The sequence below is a fragment of the Mytilus californianus genome, unplaced genomic scaffold, assembly GCF_021869535.1.
Source record: "Mytilus californianus isolate M0D057914Y unplaced genomic scaffold, xbMytCali1.0.p SCAF_7, whole genome shotgun sequence".
NCBI classification, from domain to species: domain Eukaryota; kingdom Metazoa; phylum Mollusca; class Bivalvia; order Mytilida; family Mytilidae; genus Mytilus; species Mytilus californianus.
The window spans coordinates 28,581,303-28,606,329 of record NW_026262723.1 but is presented as its reverse complement, the minus strand read 5'-3'; the positions used below and the strand labels follow the sequence as shown (position 1 = coordinate 28,606,329).

The window sequence follows — 25,027 nt, the reverse complement described above, 5'->3', positions numbered from 1 at the left end:
AAGATACCCATTAATGTGCTCTAGGTATACATAAAAGTTGTCATTGCGAAGACTTATATGTTTTGTTAATGGTTCTGCAACACTGTACAATTATCATAAAAATCTTTTCAAAAAGGCAATAATTAAGCAACCATGAAAATATAAAACCGTCATTTAAATTTAAATATCTTCATATCTAGAATATTTCCTTCTTGAGGCGGGTGTGGTAAATCTTATTTTCGTTATGAATAAGGGTTGTTACTTCACAGTCCGATATAAGAGAAGCGAAAGATACAAAACTGAAAGGCACATTCAAACTCATAAGTCGAATACAAACTGACAACGCCATTGCAAAAAAAAATGCGACCGTAAGACAAACAACAAACACTGGACACTTTTAATTTGCAAAACACTCATTTGCAAATCCGCCGCCGCCTCTCCTTAGACCTACAGTGTCGTGTAAATAACCAAAATGTGCGGAATTACATGGGATTCAATAATTTCATTGCTTTTCTGCTGTTATTATTATATATATTTTGTAATTTGATTTAGAAAAACATGGGATTTTCAATATCCCATGGGATAGGGCAAATCCCATGGGATTGACCATTATCCCATGGGATTTTGGTTAAATCCCATAGGATTTTTTTGGGTCCCATGGGATAATTGTAGTCCCATGGGATATTTGTTGTCCCATGGGACAAAAAAAATCCCATGGGACTATAATTATCCCATGGGATTTTTAATATCCCATGGGACAAAATAAAATCCTATGATTCAAATTATAAATATACAGTAAATAAATGTGTATGTTACAATGAATTCTGTTTGGTAGTAAATTGTTTTAAGATGAATCTTTTTAGTTGAATACCTTTTTTTTCCTTTGAAATGTTAATGCAATTATATTGTTCTATAACTGTTCAAAACTAAACTTTTAAACAACAAAGCAGATAATGTAAGTATCAATATATGTTTATTTATGAATTCTAGAATACTTTTTTGAAACACAATTTTTTCCCATTTGAATTCAATGAAAACTCTATTAATAGGCTTAACATACTAGTAGCTTTTTACATAAATCTATTTTTTTTTTCAGGATATCCCTCCACCCAAAAAATAAATAGTTTCTCATCATCCAGCATTGTGTGGTCGTTATGTATAGTCCACTTTTTTGCCATTCAGCACAGAACATTGTCATTATTGTGGTTTTAATATCTTTAGATATTTAATAGAACTTCAATTCATTGGCTGAGTGATGAAAATAATAACTGATCTGACTTTTGTCTTTGAATTTATTTTGGTCTTGTTTCTGTGTTTTCTCCTTTTATTCTCAGTGATGAATTTCAATCCTTCTGAAAAAGAACCATTAAAATCTGAAGTTATGGATAATAAAAAATTGTTTGCATACATGTAGCAAGAACATATGATTTTCAATAAAAATAGCTATGCGGTATGGATTTTACTGATTGTTGAAGGTTGTCCAGTGTCATCAGTTGCTAACCTCCTACATCCTTTGGTCTCTGATGGAGAGTTGTCAAATTAGCAATATACCACATCTTCCTATTCTAATATTATATAACAATCAATTTATGTATTCTTCTTTATAACATTTGGGTATTTTCCCCAGTTATATATATATAGATCAATGTTAAAACTTTAGGCAATTACAATAAAATTCCATTTTTCACAAGAATTTGCAATATATTATACAGAAAGCCAACAATAGAAACAGCACTTCTTTAAGCTTCTGAAGTTCTGAAAGAGTTCCACTTGTGTTTTATTTCAATTAGAAAATACATTGAACTCTTTGGACATGTTGGAAATTATAACATTGATACAAAAAATTATATTGTTTTTTTTTCTTATTTTTGTGTTGTTCGGTTGCTGTCTCATTTTTATATATGGTTATACATATATCCTAAATCTTCTTTTTTATATACTTAATCATTAATACACAATGTAGTAAAAATGGGATATTTTTTATTTTGATAATCTCAAAACATTATTATTCTATCAAATAACTTATTTCAAAGGTCAAAAAAACAACAATGTGTTGGATATTAATTTTAAGACATGTATAAACATGATCAACAAGCAGTTGACAGGATGTCATGCAAAAATCTCACTAATATTAAACTTTCACAAAAACTCCAAACTCAGCGAGTACTATTAAAGTTCTTAGTACAGGACACAATGCCTGGCAAACACTAGCATGTGTCAATGTCTAGTCAATCATGTAATCAGGCTCAAAATCTTAGTTTGGCACTGAATTTAAAAATTCACCACATAATGAACATGTGTATGAAATTCAACTTCAACAACTATGTACCTTAACCTAAAACTTTAACCTAAGAATGTACTATAATTTCACATTATGACATATCTATATTCAGTGATCCATAAAATCAGGGTAAAAACAGTAAATGTGGTGTTTAATGTATACACAAGAGTGCACACGCTGAAATGTTGCGCCTTCTTTACTAATCATTGATATCATGTTGATAGTCCTAAATATAAAGCTTTACTACAACTATCACATAAACTCAACATGATCCAAGAAAAATGAATTCAAGGTCATATAAACCTGACAAGAAATATATGTACACCTTATAATCATTCAAATTACTAAATACAGTTGACCTACGGGTATTGCTTATAGTTTCTAAGAAGCAGACTTAACCAAGAAAACTAAACATTGACCAATGAACCATGGAAATGAGGTGAAGATCAGATGAACCATGCCAGGCAGACATGTACAGCTTACAATCCTTCCATACAACACATATAGTTGACCTATTGCTTATAGATTAAGAAAAACAGACCAAAACACAAAAACGTAACACTGAGCAATGAACCGTGAAAATAAGGTCAAGGTCAAATTAAACCTGCGGGACTGACATGTACATCATAAAATGTTTCCATACACCAAATATAGTTGACTATTGCATTTAGTATTAGAAAAAAAGACCAAAACTCAAAAATTTAACTTTGACTACTGAACCATGAAAATGAGGTCATGGTCAGATGACACCTGCCAGCTAGACATGTACACCTTACAATCATTCCATACACCAAATATAGTAGACCTATTGCATACAGTATAAGAAAAACAGACCAAAACACAAAAACTTAACTATAACCACTGAACCATGAAAATGAGGTCAAGGTCAGATGACACCTGCCAGTTGGTCATGTACACCTTACAGTCCTTCCATACACCCAATATACTAGACCTATTGCTTATAGTATCTGAGATATGGACTTGACCACCAAAACTTAACCTTAAATATAAAAAAGAAGATGTGGTATGATTGCCAATGAGACAACAACTCTCCACAAGAGACCAAATGACACAGAAATTAACAACTATAGGTCACCGTACGGCCTTTAACAATGAGCAAAGCCCATACCCCGCAGTCAGCTATAAAAGGCCCTGAAATGACAATGTAAAACAATTCAAACGAAAAACTAACGGCCTAATTTATGTACAAAAAATGAACGAAAAACAAATATGTAACACATAAACAAACAACAACCACTGAATTACAGGCTCCTGACTTGGGACAGGCACATACATACAGAATGTGGCGGGGTTAAACATGTTAGCGGGATCTAAACCCTTCCCCTAACCTGGGACAGTGGTGTAACAGTACAACATAAGAACGAACAATAATAAAATGCTCCGTTGGGGCTCAGCTTGATACGACCACAGAGGTCGAACCCTGAACAGTTGGGGCAAGTATGGACACAACATTCAAGCTTGATACAGCTCTGAATTTGGATTGTGATTAAATATTTGACACAGCATAGGTTTCTGACACAGAATGAATGTGGTCTAAGAACTTAAAAAAATTTAATTTATCTATTCAAACCATATCATTATTATTTGCTTTTATATATAAATCAGAATTAACCAATTTAAGGTAGATGGGGTGTCTTAATTATAATCCATAGAATTTTTTAATAATTTGCCAAAATGTAGTTTATATCATGCTTTTTAAAAAATAATAATAAAAAGAATGGGTCACGGGGCTTATTTTCACACTATAGGTTGTGCAAAATTGACAGATTTTGTATAGATAATGCATGGAAAACCCAATTTTCTGCCATAAAACGAAAACTACACCATAGAATTTTGAGATAAAATATGAGAAGATAGCTCTAATATAATAGTATGCTTTCAGATAAGAAAAAGAAAAAAAGGGGTCACGGGACCTGTTTCTTGCTACATAATAAAATAGGTAAATTCCTAACACATTCTATTGTAAAAGTAACTTTATCTGAATTATCTGCCCTTACATTTGAGTTGCCTCCCCTTATGTGGCAAAGTTGGAAAAAATAGAATCAAACAAAAGTATTCTGTTTTTTTGTAAAATTCAACCATAAATATGATGAAATATGTCATTTTCTATATAGAAATGAAAATTCTTACACATGAATTACCTACTACTCTCAAAATTTGCACCTTGTATTAAAGATCTAGACCGATTGTTTTCTGGTATTTCAAAATCCAAGATGGAGGAAGACACCCTATCTACCTTAAAATGGAAAATTTTAAAGAAAAAAAAGGAAAAAAAAATCCCCCCCCAAATTTTTTGAACCCCCTTATGATTCATCACCCCAAAACTCAATAACAGCCTTCCCTTTGTGGTATGGTACCTTGCAGTACAATTTCAGAGAGATTCATACACTTGAACACAAGTTATTGTCTGGAAACTAGAAAAATGCTTGTTTTTTTGTCCCTTTTGGGCCCCAAATTCCTAAACGTTTACGGCAATTATCCCCAAACTCAAACCCAGCTTTCCCTTTGTGATATGGAACCTTGTAGTACAATTTCATAAAGATCCATACACTTGCACACAAGTTATTGTCCGGAAACTAGAAAAATGCTTGTTTTTTGCCCCTTTTTGGCCACTAATTCCTAAAATTTTAAGGCAATTACCCCAAAATCAATCCCAGCCTTCCCTTAGAGGTATGGTTCCTTGCAGTACAATTTCAGAGAGATCCATACACTTGAACACAAGTTATTGTCTGGAAACTAGAAAAATGCTTATTTTTGGCCCCTTTTTCCAAAACGTTTTGGGCAATTACCCCCAAACTCAATTCCAGCTTTCTCTTTGTGATATGGAACCTTGTAGTACAATTTCAGAAAGATCCATACACTTACACACAAGTTATTGTCATGAAACTAGAAAAATGCTTGTTTTTTGCCCCTTTTTTGGCCCCTAATTCCTAAAATTTTGAGGCAATTACCCCCAAAATCAATCCCAGCATTCCGTTTGTGATATGGAACCTTGTGGTACAATGTCAGAGAGATCCATACACTAACACACAAGTTATGTCTGGAAGTTACAAAAATGCTTATTTTTGGCCCCTTTTTGGCCCCTAATTCCTTAACTGTTGGTACCATAACCCCCAAAATCAATCCCAACCTTTCTTTTGTGGTATTGAACCTTATGGTAAAATTCCATAGAGATCCATTCACTTCAACTAAAGTTAGAGTGCGAAAACCAATGTATCTTCGGACAACGACGACGACGCCAACGTCATACCAATATACGGCCGCAAAATTTTTTTGCAGTCGTATAAAAATCAGTTGAAAGAGGCTTAACTCATCAGATGGATAAAAATACAAATACTACAAATACAAGTGGACGTGGCCGGGTACTTGTACATCCAAACAACAAAAAGACACTAAGTACAGATCTGAGAGTACTCGCAGTTACTGACAGCTAGTACAAAGCCACTAACAACTAATAAAAAAAATCATGCATCTAAGACTAAGTTCTTGTTCACTGATCCATGAAATGAGGTCTAGGTCAAGTGAAAACTCTCTGACGAGCATGAGGACCTTGCAAGGTACGCACATACTAAATATAGTTATCCTATTACTCATAATATGAGAGAAATTAACATTACAAAAAATCTGAACTTTTTTTTCAAATAGTCACTGAACCATGAAAATGAGGTCAAGGACAATGGACATGTTTCAGACAGAATGAGTATCATGAGCCATCTATATACAAAGTATGAAGCATCCAGGTCTTCCACCTTCTAAAATATAAAGCTTTTAGGAAGTTAGCTAACGCCCACGGGGGGGGGGGGGTCTCAACATGGGATTTTGGGTACAGTTGTGCAGCTGGAATTTAAAAAACAACCCCCATTCATATATTGAATAATTGTGAAATCCCTACCTATACATATATTTCACAGCGAAATCATAACCCATTAAGTGAAGATCGTTGCACAACAAACTGAAAAATTATGACCCATTGATATATTTCCTCGGTAAAATTGCACCCCATTGATATATTTGATGCATCAAAAAGGGACCCATTCCAGCGGCACATATGTATATACCTTTATATAGGAAGAGACCCCCCACTGCTAACACCACCGTCGTAGCCGCCACCGGATCACTATCCCTATGTCGAGCTTTCTGCGACAAAAGTTGCAGGCTCGACAAAAATACATGAACATTTTAAAGTACTAAATTTTGAGTATATACATGTAAAACCACAAGTTACTAACTGAAGTTCATGGTGAACTGTAACCAAAAACTTTAAGTGAATACAATTTAGAGAAAGACAGATGGATGCACAAACACTATCATAACAGAGCATAAAACTTACCAAACAAGATGTTTTACATTTATCCTTCAGAAGCAGGAAAACTGAAGTGTTTCTTTTCTTTCTCTGCCCTCCATAATATAAACTTCAAATTCATTCATGCAAAATATGAAAATCTGCAAAAGTAGGACCTTGTACCGCAGCTTATCCACATTTTGACTTTTGAACTGCATTGTTCTTTTCATCTTGCTGGCAACCTAAACATAAAAAAAAATGATAAACACATAATTCTGGATTAACTTTGTGTATTTATTTTTGTTGGTACAAACAATTTGTGTGACTTGGATGGACAAAAATGATGGAGAGTTGTCTCATTGGCACTCATACCACATCTTCCTATATCTACAAACAGATTCTATGGGCGAGCAGACATTATACCCTGGAGGTGGTTTTAAAAAAAGCATACGACTTAGATGTACCATAGGCATGGAAAAACAATTCAGCAGTCAGTTTCACAAAAAAACTTACAAATAATATTGATAGTAATTAAGTCATGTACAATACAGTATACTTACGATAAATTGTAAGTTTTTTTTTTTGTAAAACCGACTCAAGTATACTTATAATCAATCTTAGTCGTAAGTATTAAGTATTATTCATCTTTTGGATAATTTGTTGGTTTATTTTATGAATATACAGTGGCAGATCCAGAACTTTTCATAAGGGAGGAGCCTATGATATATGTTTATATATGTCTCTGATATGCCATTTCAAATCAAATGTGTATTAAATAAAACTTTACACTAGAAAAGTAATGGATAGTTACTCATTTGGGAAACTTACAAGTTCACAGCATGCCGGTGCCTGTGACTGTGTTCAAAGTGGTGGGTTTTCACCCTCGTTGTATTGCGTAATAACGATTTAGGCAAATTGAGAAAAACATCATGTCTGTGGTTGATAATAGTGTGTGTGCATTAATTTAATTTTCTATACCTTCTTATTTAATATTTTTCCAATTTTGAGTACTGACGGCAAGTGTTGTAACCAATGTCTTGAGACCAATGTGCTATTTACAAGTGCGATCGAGAAATGCAGGGGAAAGAAACTTATCAATTATGTTCATTCTTAAGACAAAACTGAGCCGCCGTAAAAATGAACCGTGTCGAGGAGGTTACTGACACGTAATAGGGCAGAGACATATTTACACATATGTGTATATATGTCTCTGTAATAGGGTCATCCCTCGAGAACAAAAACTAGTACATTGATAGTTTACTATGCAGTCAGTATCCCGAAAAAAAAACCGTATGGATGCAAAACGCTTAGTGGTTTCGGCTGACTACTAATACGTGCACTTTGTCTAAAAAATATCCCGGCAGCGTTAAAGTTGAAGTCAGGATCTGGGGGGGGGGGGGGGGGGTCTTCTTTTTCTGTGTTCTTTATTTTTTGTTTTGCTATATTTCTACAAACTTACACTTTTTGCGGCTCATTACTCTCTTTCCGCATATTTTAGCATTTCATTATTCTTTAATCTTTATTGTTTGCCCGTTATTCTCTATTCTGTTAACCCCCATCCATACCCTGTTATGTGGACTTAAGCTTTCGGTAGTTTATTTTATCCTATTTCTGTATAAATACATTATTTATCACAAAACAAAAACTTACTAAATATTTATTTATGAAGTCCTCACCAGTTGCGGATCCAAAAAATGTCATAAGGAGGCACTAACTGTCATGCATAAAGAGGGGGCCCGCTTCAGTGATTCTCTAAATAATCAACCAATTTTTTTCTAAAAAAGGGGCGGGCCCCCATGCCCTCACCTTAATCTACCTCTAAACCCTTCCCACTTCGTATCCTTGAATTCAGATTCAAGATCTCTCTGACTAAAGTAAGTAAGTAAGTCACATTTGCTTATATCAGGTTTTTGAATTGAACTGGCGGATAGTTGTTTCATTACCAATCGTACCACATCTCCTTATTTATATATATACGAAAGCTTTATTCATATTTTTTGGTGTATTGATGAATGTGTAAAGATGCAGCAATTGTAATACATTTTAAAATACAGCACAAGAGATGCAGATTATATAAAAGCAATCTCACTATACAAATCCTCGATAAAACTGCTTATAAGTCGAAGACATACTGACAAACGCCATGGCAAAAACTTAAAAACGACCAAATGACGCACAACAGTCTATAAAACTTGACTATAGCATTTAAAACACATAAGAAGCACCCAGACAGTCAAACAGAAATTAAAAGAATAAATAATTTGTAAAGATTTTCAACTAGGCCTACAGCTATATTTTCTTATTGTGTAACAGTAGGCTAAACATAGGTTCTGGTATTATGTGATAAGTCATTTTTTCATGCAGACCCAGTTTCATTGATACCTTGAACTTAAAGTGGTTTTATGCATATCAGCCCATATTATGTGTGTAATTTTATTGAACAAATACAGTACACGTTCTAAACAGGTTAAATTCAATTTAAAAATTTCCAAATTCAGATCTACTGTCATTCAACACCCAATTACTTACTTGCTGTATATTGCTAACTTTGATTGTATATTGTCAATCCCTCCACATCGTGAATACGCCATGCGAGGTGTTGGATAAGTTTGATACAGGGTGGCGGCTTCGAAGCGTAGAAAAAAATCCAGGTAAATGAAAATGTAAAATTTTGTTGTTGAAAATTTTAAGTACTAAATTCCTAAATTTGTACTTAACTCCGTTCTACGGGTAACATGGTTGTTTGATATGAAAATAGGATAAAAAGCATCCGGAAAAAATAATTATCACGTTATAAGTATTCGTAAATGGATATGAAAAAACTTAACAAGGAATAAGTATTGGTAAACGGACAGAAAGTCGCAGGAAAAAGGTTTAAATTAATTATTTTACAATTGTTTAAATATATGAGAGAAAGTTCTTGACGAATTGACTTTATTTATTGATAAATGTATTTAGTTGAGGAAATGATTAATTCGCCTTCAAATAGTTTTTTTTATCAATAACTTATAAAAAGGAGACATTTTTGACAGCATGACTTCAGTTAATTACCAAACCACTTTGGCAGATTGTTTTCTTAACAATCATTGTTCATATTAATATTCAAAAATAAATTTTGTTTACAAGTCCGTTTCCTTTTAAAAATGTTTCAGAAAAATACTGAAATGTTTTTAAAATTAAGTTTATTCAAAGAAAAAAATATCCCAAAACTGAATCGTGACTTTTTACTAGTTACTTTTTGTTGTACGTTCTAAGTGTCAATCCTAGCAAGCACAAATTTGGAAATAAAATCGATTACAATGTAATTTTATAGAAGGAAAAAGGGGGGTTAATGAACAAATTATTACTATACACTCACATACTTCTAAATAGATTTGCATATGTAAGCTGTCTATAGTTAATGTTAAATTATTTCAGGAGTTTCAATTAATTTAGGAGAAAAAAAAGATTATAAACAGTTTAGTTTTCAACGCCCACTACTACAAAAAATAGTGATTATTTTTGTAGATTTGGTACTTCAGTTTCGACTCAAAATTTCCTATTGTAATTGTTAGATGCCAAATATTTAGAAGATTGTATTTGTACTTTATGTAATTGTGGTGATATTGGCGACGCGATTCATTATATTATAGCAAGGATTTGTAAAAATCCTTGATTATAGAATGTTCGGCAATAGACGAAAGTAGACAAACCCTATTTAAACGGGGTTTTGGTCTCCAAGGACGCCACATTTTACATCGAATAAGATCTATATTTGTTAACGTTTTCAAATGAAATAACTTGAATTGAAAATTTCCCGACTATGTGAAGATTTCTTATATTTCTAAATGGCTTCAATTATTACATACAAAACGAAAAATTTATTTAACTTTTTTTGTAAAAACAATATTCATGTATTTTTATAATTTTTCTAAGGAAACGTTTTTTTTTTGTTTGTTTGCAAAGTTTACTTGTATGTGTTTATAACCATCACCAATCAGTCCTAATTATTAAAGATCAAACGTCGTAATCAAAATGATGATTGGTATTGAATATGATCATCGGTCATGCATGACGTATCCCAAATAACTTCTTTTATGTTGGTTTGATTTTATCAAAACCAATATTATAAGATCAAATATTAAATTATCTATCGAATGTATACCCTCAACGCTCACTAAAACATATATACATGTCCTGAGTGACTTTTTATGTCCTGTCTGCAGTCAGGAGGTCCTGAGCGGTTTTTAGACGTACCGTTAATTTATAGGCATATATTTGAAGCTGTTCTTAATTATGTACATTATCTATAGGTATACATGTATCAGACAAAAATGAACTTAGTTCTAGTTATCTTAGTTCCTAGTCACAGGCACTTGTTTTAGAAAAAAATTTCCTATATACTTTTAATGTTATATTAAGCAGGGACTTTCTATACTAAGTTAGTATAGAAAGTCCCTGTATTAAGGTATATAGGAAACAAAATTCTGAGACAAGTGCCTGTGGTCCTAGTGTGAAATAAATCCACTGGGAATTGGCCTTTTTAAACACATCTATATATACGTTTTCTCTAGGGTTTGTACATGTAAAGTGAAATTATGTTTACTCAATGCGTAGTTACATAAGTTTATTTGCTACTTTTTTCTTCTTTATTTTATATAAATGATTTTTTTTTTTAAATTTTAACATTTTTTTCTTCGAAAGAATTGTAGTGTTGCAATAGGGAATGGACACAGATACATAACTACATTTAACGAAAAAAAATTTGTGTAATGTCATCAATCTGTATTACACATAGACAGGATGTTCTCTAGAAAACTATGATATTTCTAATACGTTATACACACCCCAGGGTACACGCACTGTCGTAATAGAAAATTACTGCATGCTTTAATTACCTGTAATCAGCCTGGCAACAAATCAGTTGACTGACCATGTCATTACAGTTTAAAAAGTTTTTCCTCAGATCAAAACGGAATATTCATTTTAACTTTAAAATTTAAAACTTTAAAAAGTATACTTTGATATAATTATGACGTAAAAGAATTTAACAATTTAATAATCGGATTTTTCCAAAGATTAAGATACAATCATATTTATTATTCTGGGACTGACAGATATATCACAGGCACTTGTCTTAGAATTTTTTTCCTATATACTTTTATTAAAGTATATAAGATTTTTTTTTCTGAGACAAGTGCCTGTGAGATATATACATGCATAAGTCCCAGACATATATAATTGTAAATCAAATTGATTTACATAATTACTGGAAAATAATATAATGTTTCAGTTATGTTGATGTCACAAATACACATGAATTATTTGATGATGCATGCTGGAATTTCTTATCTAACTGCATGACGGTGACCACAGACATATATATATATATATCCATTTACTATTCTATAATTTCTTGAGAAAAAAAATCAGGAGGGAAGTCCGAGGCGAGTGAAACAAACATTTTAAGCTTTTATTAAAAATTGTTGGGAAAACAATAAAATACGACACTGAGTTTTGAAAAAAAAGTTTATGATTGGTCTTAATTTTTTTTTTTTAATAAAGATAGAAACAATTTTTTGTCCCAAGAAAAAAAAACACTGCCCCCTTTTTAGCCAAACCGACACACGCCGATGAATGAAGAATTCCAAGTAGGGTCACAGGGTCATATTTTAAAACTTTTTCAGTCGCCCAGTCTCAAAAAGCAGTTTTGACTGGCATTGTTTTTAGTCGAACTATGTTTTTGAAGGTCAGGTTGCAAAGTGGCAGGTCGGATTTGACAATGTTGACAACGGTCCTAAAAAATATCCGGAAAAACGTTGAATCAAACGATATGAACCTACGCAGTTTTATATTATAAGACTGACACACACCAGTGTGCTAACTGTGCTGGGTGAGGTGCTGTAACTTGATATACATGTATCATTAAGTTACAGTACTGTTAGGATTTGCCTGCCTTTTTACAGGTACTTTCTATACTAACTGTTAGTATAGACTGCCCCTGGCTTGAAAGTATGGTTCTCTGCTCATCAACGGGTGCGTGATTAGCAAATCAAATATCTTGTAGCAGTAAAATACCTCCGGGGGGGGGGGGGGGGGGGGGGGGGCACTTCAATACTTAATTGATAGGGGGTGTCGCTGGGGTTCTGTTACCCCACCCTATTAATATAATTCAGATCTTAAAAATGTATACCTTTTCATATATTGCGTGGGTAAAATTGTAACCTTTTCCCATATTGGTTGGTTTTCGTGGGGTGTGTTGGAAAAGTGGAATATTTAAGGCTAAGATTCTGTATGTAGTGTTTACTTACGGCGAGACTTTCGGCTGTGAAAAAATGACAGGGCTTTTCATATACAAGTAATTGGAACTTTATCGACCTTATCATATATTTCTAATAGTTTTCCCCAGTCCTATTCCCATATTTTCAAGCTGGACAAAGTGACCTATTCCAGCGGCACGTCCTATCACCTTGTATATAGGAAGTGCCCCCCCCCCCCCCCCCCCCCCCCCCCCCCCGAGTAAAATACACAAATGTATAATACCTTAATTCCAATATCAGGGGCACAGTCTGTCTTTACCGTAAATAGCTTCGAGATTAATATGTAAGTTTACTTTGCTAATCGATGTTCCTGTAATTCAGATTTAAATTTGTTTGTGAGACCCCCGTCACTATTTATATTCACTCAAAGAAAGGGGTTCTCCGTTACTGGGAAAATCCAAGGACGTATTGTGTTAGTTGTCCTTGGAAAATCTTATCTGATTTAGGATCAATTTATCGGTTACACTCCCCTATCACCAGTGATTCTTTGTGAACTGACATTCTGAAAAAGGTATACTGTTGACTATCAATTTGCATGATTAGTTACAGATGTCGACTCGGACTACTGCAAAAGACAATAATTCAGTTCACTGATTTAGATTGAATAGTGGTTCGGATACGTAATCCCCTCTTCCCCAAACAAGTAAGAATTAGGTAATAGGTTACATCTTTTGGTAGTCCAAATAATTATGACGTCTAGCAAGGCTATTTTTTTATGGCCCCGCCGTAGCGGTGGGGGCATTAAGTTTTACCCTTGTACGTCCGTACGTCCCAAAATTGGTTTCCGTTCTCTAACTTGAGTTTGCCTCAACCAAATGTTAAAGTAAAAACTTATACACATGCAATGCTTATTACCACAAAACACAGATCAAGTTTGAATTTTGGTGGCGTCACTATAACCGTTCTAGAGTTATGCCCCTTTATAAATGGAAAAATTGCAAAATTTTTAGTTTCTGTTCTAAGTTTGCCTCAACCAAATGTTATAAAACTTATACACAATGCTTATCACCACAAAACACAGATCAAGTTTGAATTTTGGTGGCGTCACTTTAACCGTTCTAGAGTTATGCCCCTTTATAAATGGAAAAATTGCAAAATTTTTATTTTCTTCTAAATATCAAGTAATTTTTAAAATTGGAATTATCTTCCTTTGTCCATTATTATAGTTGAATCAACTACAATCAATGCTTTATACAATGCAATGTTTAATTTTGACTTCCACTGATAAAACACAGATCAAGTTGAATTTGGGTAGTTTCACTTTAACCATTATTGAGTTATGCCCCTTTATAAATTGAAAGATTGCAAATTTTTAGTTTCCATTCTGTAACTTAAGTTTGCCCCAACCAAACATTATGGAACCTATACCCAATATTCATTACCACAAAACTAAGATCAAGTACAAATTTTTTGTTTCCGTTTTCTAACTTTAGTTTGCCTCAACCAAATGTTATGAAACTTATACACAATGCTTATTACTACATAATACAGATTAAGTACGAAATTTGGTGGCGACACTTTTACCATTCTTGAGTAATGTCCCTTTATAAACATAAAAATTGCTGAATTTTTCGTTTCCGTTCTCTAACTTTAGTTTGTCTCAACCAAATGTTATAAAACTTATACACAACCGTTCTAGAGTTATGCGTGTTTACAAATAGAAAAATTGCTGAATTTTAAGTTTCTGTTCTCTACTTAAGTTAGCCTCAACCAAATGTTATGAGACTTAAACACAATGCTTATTTCCACAAAACTCAGATCAAGTTCAAATTTGGGTAGCGTCACTTTTACCGTTCTTCAGTTATGTCCCTTTATAATTTTTCTATCTATCTATCTTCATATTTCCGCACTCAGTCACAACTTTGACTATTACGTGCCCAGAAAAAAGTTAAAATAGCCTTGCAAGACGTCATAATTATTTGGACTAATCTTTTGGCAAATATGGTTTTACCACAGGGGTTTGTTACAATTTGCCGGGTTTTCTATCCTTACGAACCCTGAAAAACTTACCAGGCCAGGTGATAAAAAATCTGTCTCCCCTTTTTATCCCTCCAGAAAATCGAAAAGGTTGTCTCCTTACACCTACATGACAAGAACATATACAAATATGGTATCATTGCCAATGTGACGGCTCTTCAACAGAAACTAAAAACGTAGAAGTTAACAAATATATAGGTCACCGTACAGATTTCAACAATGGGCTAAAAAGCCAAACTGCGTAATAAGCTACAAAAGGCTAAAATAGATAGACAATATCTGACAAGGGTAGAAATGTTCAGAATGTTGAAAAAAAAATCTACTGTCCATTTGCATCAAAGCTCATAGGAGTTGTTGCCTTAAATACAGATTTTAACCATTTTTTTTTTCTTCATATTTCTTGAATTTGCCTTTTTATCTCGAAAACTGTAATAATTAAAGAGAAACTTAAATCTTATTAAAAAGTTATTGCTTTTCAATGATGATTTTGATCCAGTTTTTGCAAAAACTTGGAAACTTTAAATCTTGGGTAAACTCCTTATATTATACTGCCTGGTCTCGTGGTAGCGTGTTCACCTCACGTGCAGAAGGTTGTTTATTTTGAACCCAACCGGGTAAAACCAAAGACTTTAAAGTTGGTATTTGCTGCTTCTCCCCTTAGCAGGCAGTATTATTAAGGAGTAAGAGCAAATACTGGTTTGTTCAGAGTCAGAATAATGTGTCAAGGTAAGGTGACATGTCTCTCTGAGAACTAGTGTAAGAGATAAATTGTCTGGTCAGACAAATATAACTAGTATAAAAAGTCCATGGATACAGAATTTACTAGTATATTTAGTCCGATGTCAGTAATTTATGTCCCCAGACTAATTTTCCTAGTCCATGACATCACTATTCCTAGGTAAAAATGTCCAGTTTTTCTAATACTGTATGCAACATGTCAAGTATATTTGGTGTATGAAAATTTTTAAGGATGTACATGTTAGTCTGGCATGTTTTATTCGACCTTGACCTCATTTTTATGGTTCATTGCTCAATGTTATTTTTTTGTTTTTTGGTCAGTTTTTCTATTTTCTTATTTTCAAATTAGCAATAGGTCAACTATATTTGGTGTATGGAATGATTGTAAGGTGCATATGTCTGACTGAGAAGTTTCATCTTACCTTGACTTTATTTTCATAGTACATTGGACAATGTTTAGCTTTTGTGGTTTTTTTCGGATACTGTAAGCAATAACATGAATAAGGCCCCTTTATTTGGTGAATGGAATGATTGTGAGATGCACATGTCTGTCTGGCATGTTTTATATGACCTTGACCTCATTTTCATGGTTCATTGGTCAATGAAAAGTTTGCATTGTTTTGTCAGTTTATCATATGCTTTAAGCAACAGGTAAATTATATTTGGCGGATGTAACGATTGTAAGGTGTGCATGTCTGTCTGGCAGATTCATATAACCATGATCGCATTTTATGGTTCTTTGGTCAATGCTAAGTTTTCTTGGTTTTTTATACGACCCCAAAAAATTGGTATGACGTTGGCGTTGTCGTCGTCATAAGACACATTGGTTTTCGCACTCTAACTTTAGTTTAAGTGAATGGATCTCTATGAAATTTTACCATAAGGATTGATTTTGAGGTTATGGTACCAACAGTTAAGGAATTAGGGGCCAAAAATAAGCATTTTTGTAACTTCCAGACATAACTTGTGCTCAAGTGTAAGGATCTCTCTGAAATTGTACTGCAAGGTACCATACCACATAGGGAAGGCTGGGATTGATTTTGGGGGCAATTGCCTCAAAATATTAGGAATTAGGGGCAAAAATAGGGGCAAAAAACAAGCATTTTTCTAGTTTCATGACAATAACTTGTGTGTAAGTGTATGGATCTTTCTGAAATTGTACTACAAGGTTCCATATCACAAAGGGAAAGCTGGAATTGAGTTTGGGGGTAATTGCCCAAAATGTTTAGGAAAAAGGGGCCAAAAATAAGCATTTTTCTAGTTTCCAGACAATAACTTGTGTTCAAGTGTATGGATCTCTCTGAAATTGTTCTGCAAGGTACCATACCACAAAGGGAAGGCTGGGATTGATTTTTGGGGTAATTGCCTCAAAATTTTAGGAATAAGGGGCCAAAAAAGGGGCAAAAAACAAGCATTTTTCTAGTTTCAGGACAATAACTTGTGTGTAAGTGTATGCATCTTTATGAAATTGTACTACAAGGTTCCATATCACAAAGGGAAAGCTGGGTTTGAGTTTTGGGGTAATTGCCCTAAACGTTTAGGAATTTGGGGCCAAAAAGGGGCCAAAAAAACAAGCATTTTTCTAGTTTCCAGACAATAACTTGTGTATAAGTGTATGGATCTCTCTGAAATTGTACTGCAAGGTACCATACCACAAAGGGAAGGCTGGGATTGAGTTTGGGGTGATGAATCATGAGGGGGTTCAAAAAATTAAGGGGGGGTCGTATCAAGCTGCGCCCAGCATTTTATTCATTTTATCAGATATTATAAGCATATGTCTACTTGTTGGTGTATGGAATGACTGCAAGGTGTCATATAAAAATAAGAAGATGTCTGTCTGCCAAGTTTAATATTACTGTGACCTCATTTTCATAGAATATTGATAATATCAAGCAAAAATGATGAGCAAGACAAGATACAAATGATCCAAAATTGTCAGTTGCCTACTCATTATGTAATAGTAGTTATTGTCATTAAATGATAATGTTTACCCTTTTATGTGTAGGGCAAGAACATTAAAGATAAAGGGAAACTATAAACAAAAGAAATTATCAACAAAAATAGATTTACAGACGTCAACAAAGCCTAAATGGTAAGTCCACTTCTATAAAAGTTATTGCCCTTGAATAATGATTATTATGAAAATAAGATGTGGTATGATAAATGAGAAAACTATCCACCAGAGTTCAATTAAGTGGATGTAAGCAATGCAATTACTTATTAGAGGCCAATGATGACCTGTAAATAATGACAGGCAAAATATGGCAGGGTTGATATAAAAATAAGAAGCCGTACGATTGCCATTGAGACTTTTCTCCAATAGAGATCAAATGACATTAAATTTAACAAAATTAGTTCATTGTACAGCCTTCAACAATGAGCAAACCCTATACTGCATAGTAATCCATAAAAGGCCATGAAATAACAAATGTAGAACAATTCAATAAGGGCATGGCGTCATTTAAAAAGGGCATGGTGTCTATCCATGCTAAACATGCTTGGGGGAAACACCACAAAGGTGAAAGCTAAGTGCCTGATTTTTGCACAAAAAAATAAACAAAAAACAAATATGATATATAGCAACAATTGACAACCACTGAATAATAGACCCCTGACTTGGGACAGACACTTACAAAATGTGGCATAGTTTAACATGTTTGCTGGCGCCAAATCCTCCTCTAATTAAGGACATTGGTGTAAGTGTCAGTTCAATATAAAAACTATAAAATCAGTTGAAAAGAGTTTTTTTCTGCTCTTGGGTCAGGTTTTTTTGATACATTCCCGTTTTCATTCTCAATTTTATTAACTCATTAGAATGCAACAAAGCAGAAAGACAGCTACCAAAAACACAGACCCGATGTGGCTGGAAATTTATTCTTTCCCTTTAACAAAAAAGACTCAACATACAGATCTATTAGTACTCACAGTTACTGACAGCTAATTCAAAGCAAATATCAACTAATAAAATAAACATTTAGTGAGCACCCAACCCACCCCTAACCTGGGACAGTGGTTTTAATAACAGCACAACATTTGAACAAACTGTAAACATTTGTTGCAATTGGCTTAACTCAAAAGACTGCAACAAGGCACAAAAAACAACTAATATGAAAACCATAGACACAAAGCACTGAAATAAGAGTTCTTACAATTTTAAATATTCAAATGAAATTTTTATCAAAATGTACATAAACATGATAAAATAGCCATTTTATTGCTGTATTTCTCTTCATTTATAATTTTTGAGTTTTGTGTATTTGTAGGTCAGACATCTTGGTTTTCATGATCATCATTCAACAGGTCAATACTGAACAGCAAACTTAAAGTTGATATTTTTCTACATAGTGTGACTTTTTTTATTAATTTGAAATGGAATGTGTTTTTTTTCCTACATAAGAAAGAGGAAATTTCAACATAATGACTATAAACAAAAAGGAGTCATATCATCATGATCATAGATGCTCAAGAACTTAATCATGTAAATGCAACAACGTAATTATCAATTGAAAGAAGGGAGGAATGAAAAAATATATTAGTATTTTGTTGTCCAAATGAACTTGCTTTGTCCACTCATTTAAATCACTCCATCCAATAAAGATGTACGGAGGAAGATTTTTGAAGAACAGATTGCAAAAATGTTTTGTCTAAGAATTGTAGGAATATTCTAGTGGATGAAATAATTTATTTACTTGACTCTTATATAGTGGACTGAATAATTGTTCATAGCAAGCTGAAACAAGAAAACTAAAACTTAACAGGAAAAGTGTTTATTTTATAAATTTATAAATGTAATATTATGAACACCACAAAGGAATAAGATTCAAATCATTTGCATATTCATGTATTGCAATGGAACTATAACAAAGAAAACTTTACCTCATGAAAAGAGTAAACTATTAACTGTGCTTTGTCAATTTATTCAGTCAGAATATGAAATATTTTTTTCAGTTCTATTTTTCATAATAAAACAAAGAAGACAAAGATTTCAAATCAATATTTTTTTCTTTTATTAAGACGTCATCATTTTATTTCAGTTAAAGGATTTTATTTTTTGACTTTAAATATTATTATATTTCCAAAATAATAATAATCTTTATTGTCATATAAACAAATTAAAAACATGTTTGTGACAAAATGAAAAAAAACAAAATACACTCATATATATATTATAAACTTTTTACTACCAAACAGAATTCATTGTAACATACACATTACTGTATATTTATAATTTGAATTCCATAGGATTTTATTTTGTCCCATGGGATATTAAAAATCCCATGGGATAATTATAGTCGCATGGGATATTTGTTGTCCCATGGGACTACAATTATCCCATGGGACCCAAAAAAATCCTATGGGATTTAATCAAAATCCCATGGGATAATGGTCAATCCCATGGGATTTGCCCTATCCCATGGGATATTGAAAATCCCATGTTTTTCTAAATCAAATTACAAAATATATATAATAATAACAGCAGAAAAGCAATGAAATTATTGAATCCCATGTAATTCCGCACATTTTGGTTATTTACACGACACTGTAGGTCTAAGGAGAGGCGGCGGCGGATTTGCAAATGAGTGTTTTGCAAATTAAAAGTGTCCAGTGTTAACAGTATACAAAACACAACATAGAAAACTAAAGACCGAGTAACACAAAGCCCTTCAAAAACCGAGTGTGATCTCAGGTGTTCCAGAAGCTATTTCAGAATCTTTCAGACAATGGGTAGTTTGATTGTTCTTATTCCAAAATTAGATTAACATCACGTCATTTGTTGAAAGTTCATTGTTAAGGACGTATTTAACCAATCACAACATGTTGGTGAATGCATTATGAAAATATTCTCCATAGTCCATTAGATTCTGATAGAACAAACAAAGAACATATAAACGGTAATTTTGATGACTTATACATTTACTAATACAAAAGTAATAAGTTTTTAATTAATCACTTATTAATATTTAATTCACCTATGCCTTCTTCATTTGTAGTTTTTCCAAATGTTACATGTATATCCTTATGATACGTAGTTTTTGCACGTACTTTAAGCTAATGTGGTGTGAACTTAATTAGTATATTTTTCTGGTGTAATCATGTGTTATATTTATAAGCAAAGAAACCATTTAATGTGTTATCGGTATACATAAAAAGCTGTCATTGCAAGACTTATGTGTTTTGTTAATGGTTCTGCAACACTGTACAAATATCATAAAAATCTCTTAAAGAAGGCAATAATTAAGCTACCATGAAAATATCAAACTTATAAATCTGTCATTTAAATTTAAATAACTTCATATCTAAAATATTTTACGTTTGAATTATTGAAACGGTCTCATTTTCTAAATGGAAATATTTTGTATTCAACACATGAATATTGAGTTTAATGACAACCAGGACGCATTTTATAGATCATCCTTTTTTTCATTTCCAATTTCATATCTTTGATCAATGTGTTTGAATCTGGGTAATAAATTTCATACCTCATTGGTTTAAATAAAGCTTGTCCTTCGTCACTAAAAGTTATAATCAGCTTCAGTTGTGTACCGCCTTCTTTCATTTCTATAATAAAAATGAGGAATATTTTTTTTATTTTCTATTTTATAAGAGTATAGTGTTACATTAACGTAAAATTGTATTTTTGCCATGCACAAATCCAAAAAAATTAAACAGAAAAACGCGTATGCTATGACTGCATTAATTAATAAAGACAGGTCAAAACTGATATAAAATGATCATAAAAAAATATATATAAATCTATATATGTTTCAATAATGAATTTGTAGTTTTTGCTGATTTAATTTGCTCATCGAAGATTGAAAAAACCAATAACTACATTTTTTAAGATTTAAATAAAATGCAAAACATTTGCACTTTCGTGTGACAAGATTAAAAAGTAAAAGACAACTAAGTGCACAAGGTGAAAATCTGTCACGGCTTTATCAATGCAGTCATTACCGTGAATATTTACCGAACTCACAAATTTACAACATCTATTCATGCATATCACAAAGGTTAAATCAACCTTCCTCATTTTATAACTGAATAAATCGGATTAAACATTTCTTGTTTCGAAAGGCATTAGAATATGATCAATATTTGATGAACACGACATAGTTAAAAAAAATTACCTGTGAATATTTGATTACTCTCTTGTCACCTAGTCATGTGTCATAAAAAAAACTCCCGATAAAACATCTGTTATATTACTGCACTAAGTACCCTAACATGTTTCTTTATTCAAAACAATCACCATTAACGGCATTATAATGAAATAACGAAGTCGCGTGCGATAATAATTAATCGTCTGCTGTCACAGCAAATGGAAGACATACGAGAACTTTGGAAAGCTTTATGTTTTCTCACAACTTCAACTGTTGATCTAATCAGAAATAAAATTACGAAACAACTGATTAAAATTATAATTATATTAACATTTAGTGAACATGACGATTTGTATTCAGCAAGTTTTGTTTAAATTGATATTTTGTTTTTAAGACATGCGTGGTTAACGTCCATGGTGCGCGGTCATATCGCTAGAAAAAAAGAACGAACATACCAAGAAGCCAAACAAAATCATAAGTCGGCGGGAACTACTTACTCTTCCAGATCACATGAGTTCACAACCACCTTTGGGCGGAGTTCATGTTGTTCAATCTTTAATGTTCTGTGTAGTATTTTCTTATTGTTTGTCTTTTCGTCGTTTTTCTTTTTTAGCCATGGTGATGTCTTGTTTTTATTGACCCTATGATATTTCTTTGCACCTTAGTATCTTCTCGGTCTTTCAAAAATGTTTTAGACAGCAGACGAAAGGCGAAACACTACACAGAAAATAAAATATTGAGAAACACCAACCCAACTAAATACTAAGGGGGAATAACCTCAACTGCCCTGGAAGGGTATGGCGTGTTTCCGGTTACCACAAGTAGATTACCGCCTTTTGGTTTTCGTACGGATATAGTTCCTCTTTCGTTTAATGAAATTTGTTTTCTTTTACTTTATTACTACTATGTATGACTAAAAAATGTGGGGTAAACGAGAATACCATCAACTCAACTCATTCTGTAATATTAAAAGTAGCTTTTTCAGAAGAATTACATGGGGATTTTATACTGATTGTTGTTTAATAAACCAATTAGAGATTTGGGATAAAGCCTAATAAAATACGTCAACATTTGTAATTTCGAAAGTGGGTACAAACTTGCACTGCTTTTTAAAAAAAAATATAAGCTTTGGACCAATATTATATTCTGTATAGACGAACGATGTAAATAAAATAATGTGCTGTTAAGGTTTGTAATCTGACAAAATGTTAGTAAGAAATTTATATATTCTGGTAATAGATATTTGTAACATTCCGGTTCCTGTTTCTTTGTTACTTACCTACATCTATAATTGGTTCGTTAGTCATATCCATTAACAAACCATCAATGCTTTGATCTTTTGGGTCGTATAAAGCTGTCTGGTGAATTCCTTTATGGAACTTCTCCCAATTTGTCATATAACCTCTGTAAAGACAGAACAAAAATAGATTTCTCCATTAGAAGTATCTTCTTAAAAGAATTTAAACGTTGTCCAACACCTTCTACAGGAGTCTGATCGAGAACAAAATTCGTCATGTAAGTCTAATCGTGTTATATATAATAGAAAAGAAAGGATATGGGGTACCCATCCATGACACATAATCAGTATATCCACAGTAAAAACACAAAAAGCAAAGGAACAGCGCTTTAATTGATGTTCTTCGTCTCATCGCTATAACTTAACAAAAAAAACATAAGAGCATACAAAAACATCAAATACGGAGAAACTTTCTACGGCCACTTTTTATAAAAATGGAGATAATTAATATATTTGATATCCAAGTACAATGGTCTATCTCCCTATTCAACCTAAACATGAGATTTTTACACCCTACGAGTTTTTGTCAGAGCTTTTTTTTAAAGTTGTTTGTTTATAAAAAAAAACAGTCGAACAAAGAGTTACTCTTCATGTACGTAAATTCAATTACCATATAACTTTTTATGTCTCTATCAAATGTTTATGATACTGCGCTTTTAAACTTCATATTCAATTTCCCAACAGTTAGACAAATGGTAAAAACATCATTTTATGATTCACACGACGAAATGTTAAGTCCGTATTGTCGAACTACCACTTTGGTTTTAAAATTTGCTAAATGGAATTACAAATTTGACATGGAAAACCAGTAGTTTTTTATGGTAGTCGGTACACGAAGAAGACTTCTGATATAATTAACCATACATTACATTGGAAGTAATAAATGGATGTAATTAATCAAATAATTGTATGAGCAAATCGAAACATCTTGCAACAACGTCAAAGTTAGACAACCGAGCTTTTATTGTTATTTCTTTGCTATATTTATTTTTTATGACATGTTTTTGTTTTTGTCACAAACTAAATATGTTGATATAACAATAATGATATTTATTATTTATTTATTATTATAATAATTACTGGATTTACTTCGTAACTATCTTTACTGTCGAATACACAAATATTGTCATTAGACGTCAAATGTTTACACCAAAGCCAATGCCCTTCAGTAACTCACAGATATACATGTATGAATACGGGTTTACACATCTATGAGTAACTCAAGGGCAAAGGTTGTTAGTGTGTAATACGATGTTGCAGTGAAGTCTCCTGTCTTGGTAGGTAGACCGTAAATATCTATATTCCTTATGTACTTTAAACTGAGAGAGTACCAATAATTAAAAGCTATATAAATCAGTGGTAACATAAACTTAATATTAATTTTGTATTTACATTGTGTCATAGATCAAATTTATTCGTTCAGTGTATGTTCATTTGTTTTTGTTAATTTGTCTTTTGATTGAGTTAAGCCATGTCAATTGATATTTTATAGTGTGTCTTTCTATGTTGTGATATTACACTATTGTTTCAGGTAGGGTGAAGGTTGGCGCCTATTAAAACGTTTAAAACCGCTGCATTTGTTTGCACCTGTCCTAAGTCAGGAACCTGATGTTCAGTGGTTGTCGTTTGTTGATGTGGTTAATAAGTGTTTCCTGTTTGAATGGTTTTACACTTGTCATTTTTGGGGTCCTTTATAGCTTGTTGTTCGGTGTGAGCCAAGGCTCCGTGTTGACGGCCGTACTTTGACCTATAATGGTTTACTTTTACAAATTGTGACTTGGATGGAGAGTTGTCTCATTGGCACTCATACCACATCTTCTTATATCTATTGACTGAAAAAATCTGTTGGCCAGTTGGTTTCTTTTATAAATAAGCTACCATAAAGAATCTACAGATCATTAAGCAATATTATAGCAAATTAAACTTGTATGCACAACTGATTGATTGATTGTTGGTGTTTAACGCCACTTTGAGCACTATTGGTTATATCATGGCGGTCAGTTTCATAGGTAAAGGAAGCCAAAGTGTCCCGACAGAACAATTGAACATCGA

The 25,027-nt window shown here is 32.7% G+C and overlaps 1 protein-coding gene and 2 long non-coding RNA genes across 5 annotated transcripts in view; 1 reads left to right on the top strand and 2 right to left on the bottom strand.

The window, feature by feature from the left end:
* The window catches only part of LOC127709668 (extracellular serine/threonine protein kinase FAM20C-like), a 69,213-nt gene that overhangs the window by 18,037 nt on the left and 26,149 nt on the right, over window positions 1-25,027 (bottom strand). For both annotated transcript variants that reach the window (XM_052215299.1, XM_052215300.1), the window contains exons 3-4: window positions 22,958-23,082; window positions 21,058-21,136 (exon numbers count right to left, since the gene is read on the bottom strand). In XM_052215299.1, the coding sequence (XP_052071259.1) occupies window positions 21,058-21,136; window positions 22,958-23,082 (204 nt within the window). The remainder of the gene's footprint in view (window positions 1-21,057; window positions 21,137-22,957; window positions 23,083-25,027) is intronic.
* Window positions 1,009-9,441, bottom strand: LOC127709680 (uncharacterized). 2 transcript variants are annotated; one of them, XR_007985704.1, is made up of 3 exons: window positions 9,093-9,441; window positions 6,612-6,805; window positions 1,009-1,331 (listed from the first exon to the last, which is right to left on the bottom strand). It is a non-coding gene; the product is annotated as an uncharacterized LOC127709680 (long non-coding RNA). The 2 variants fall into 2 exon arrangements; XR_007985703.1 differs by lacking the exon at window positions 9,093-9,441 and adding an exon at window positions 7,542-7,683.
* LOC127709682 (uncharacterized) lies at window positions 13,211-19,859 on the top strand. The gene is made up of 3 exons (XR_007985706.1): window positions 13,211-13,373; window positions 17,583-17,669; window positions 18,841-19,859. It is a non-coding gene; the product is annotated as an uncharacterized LOC127709682 (long non-coding RNA).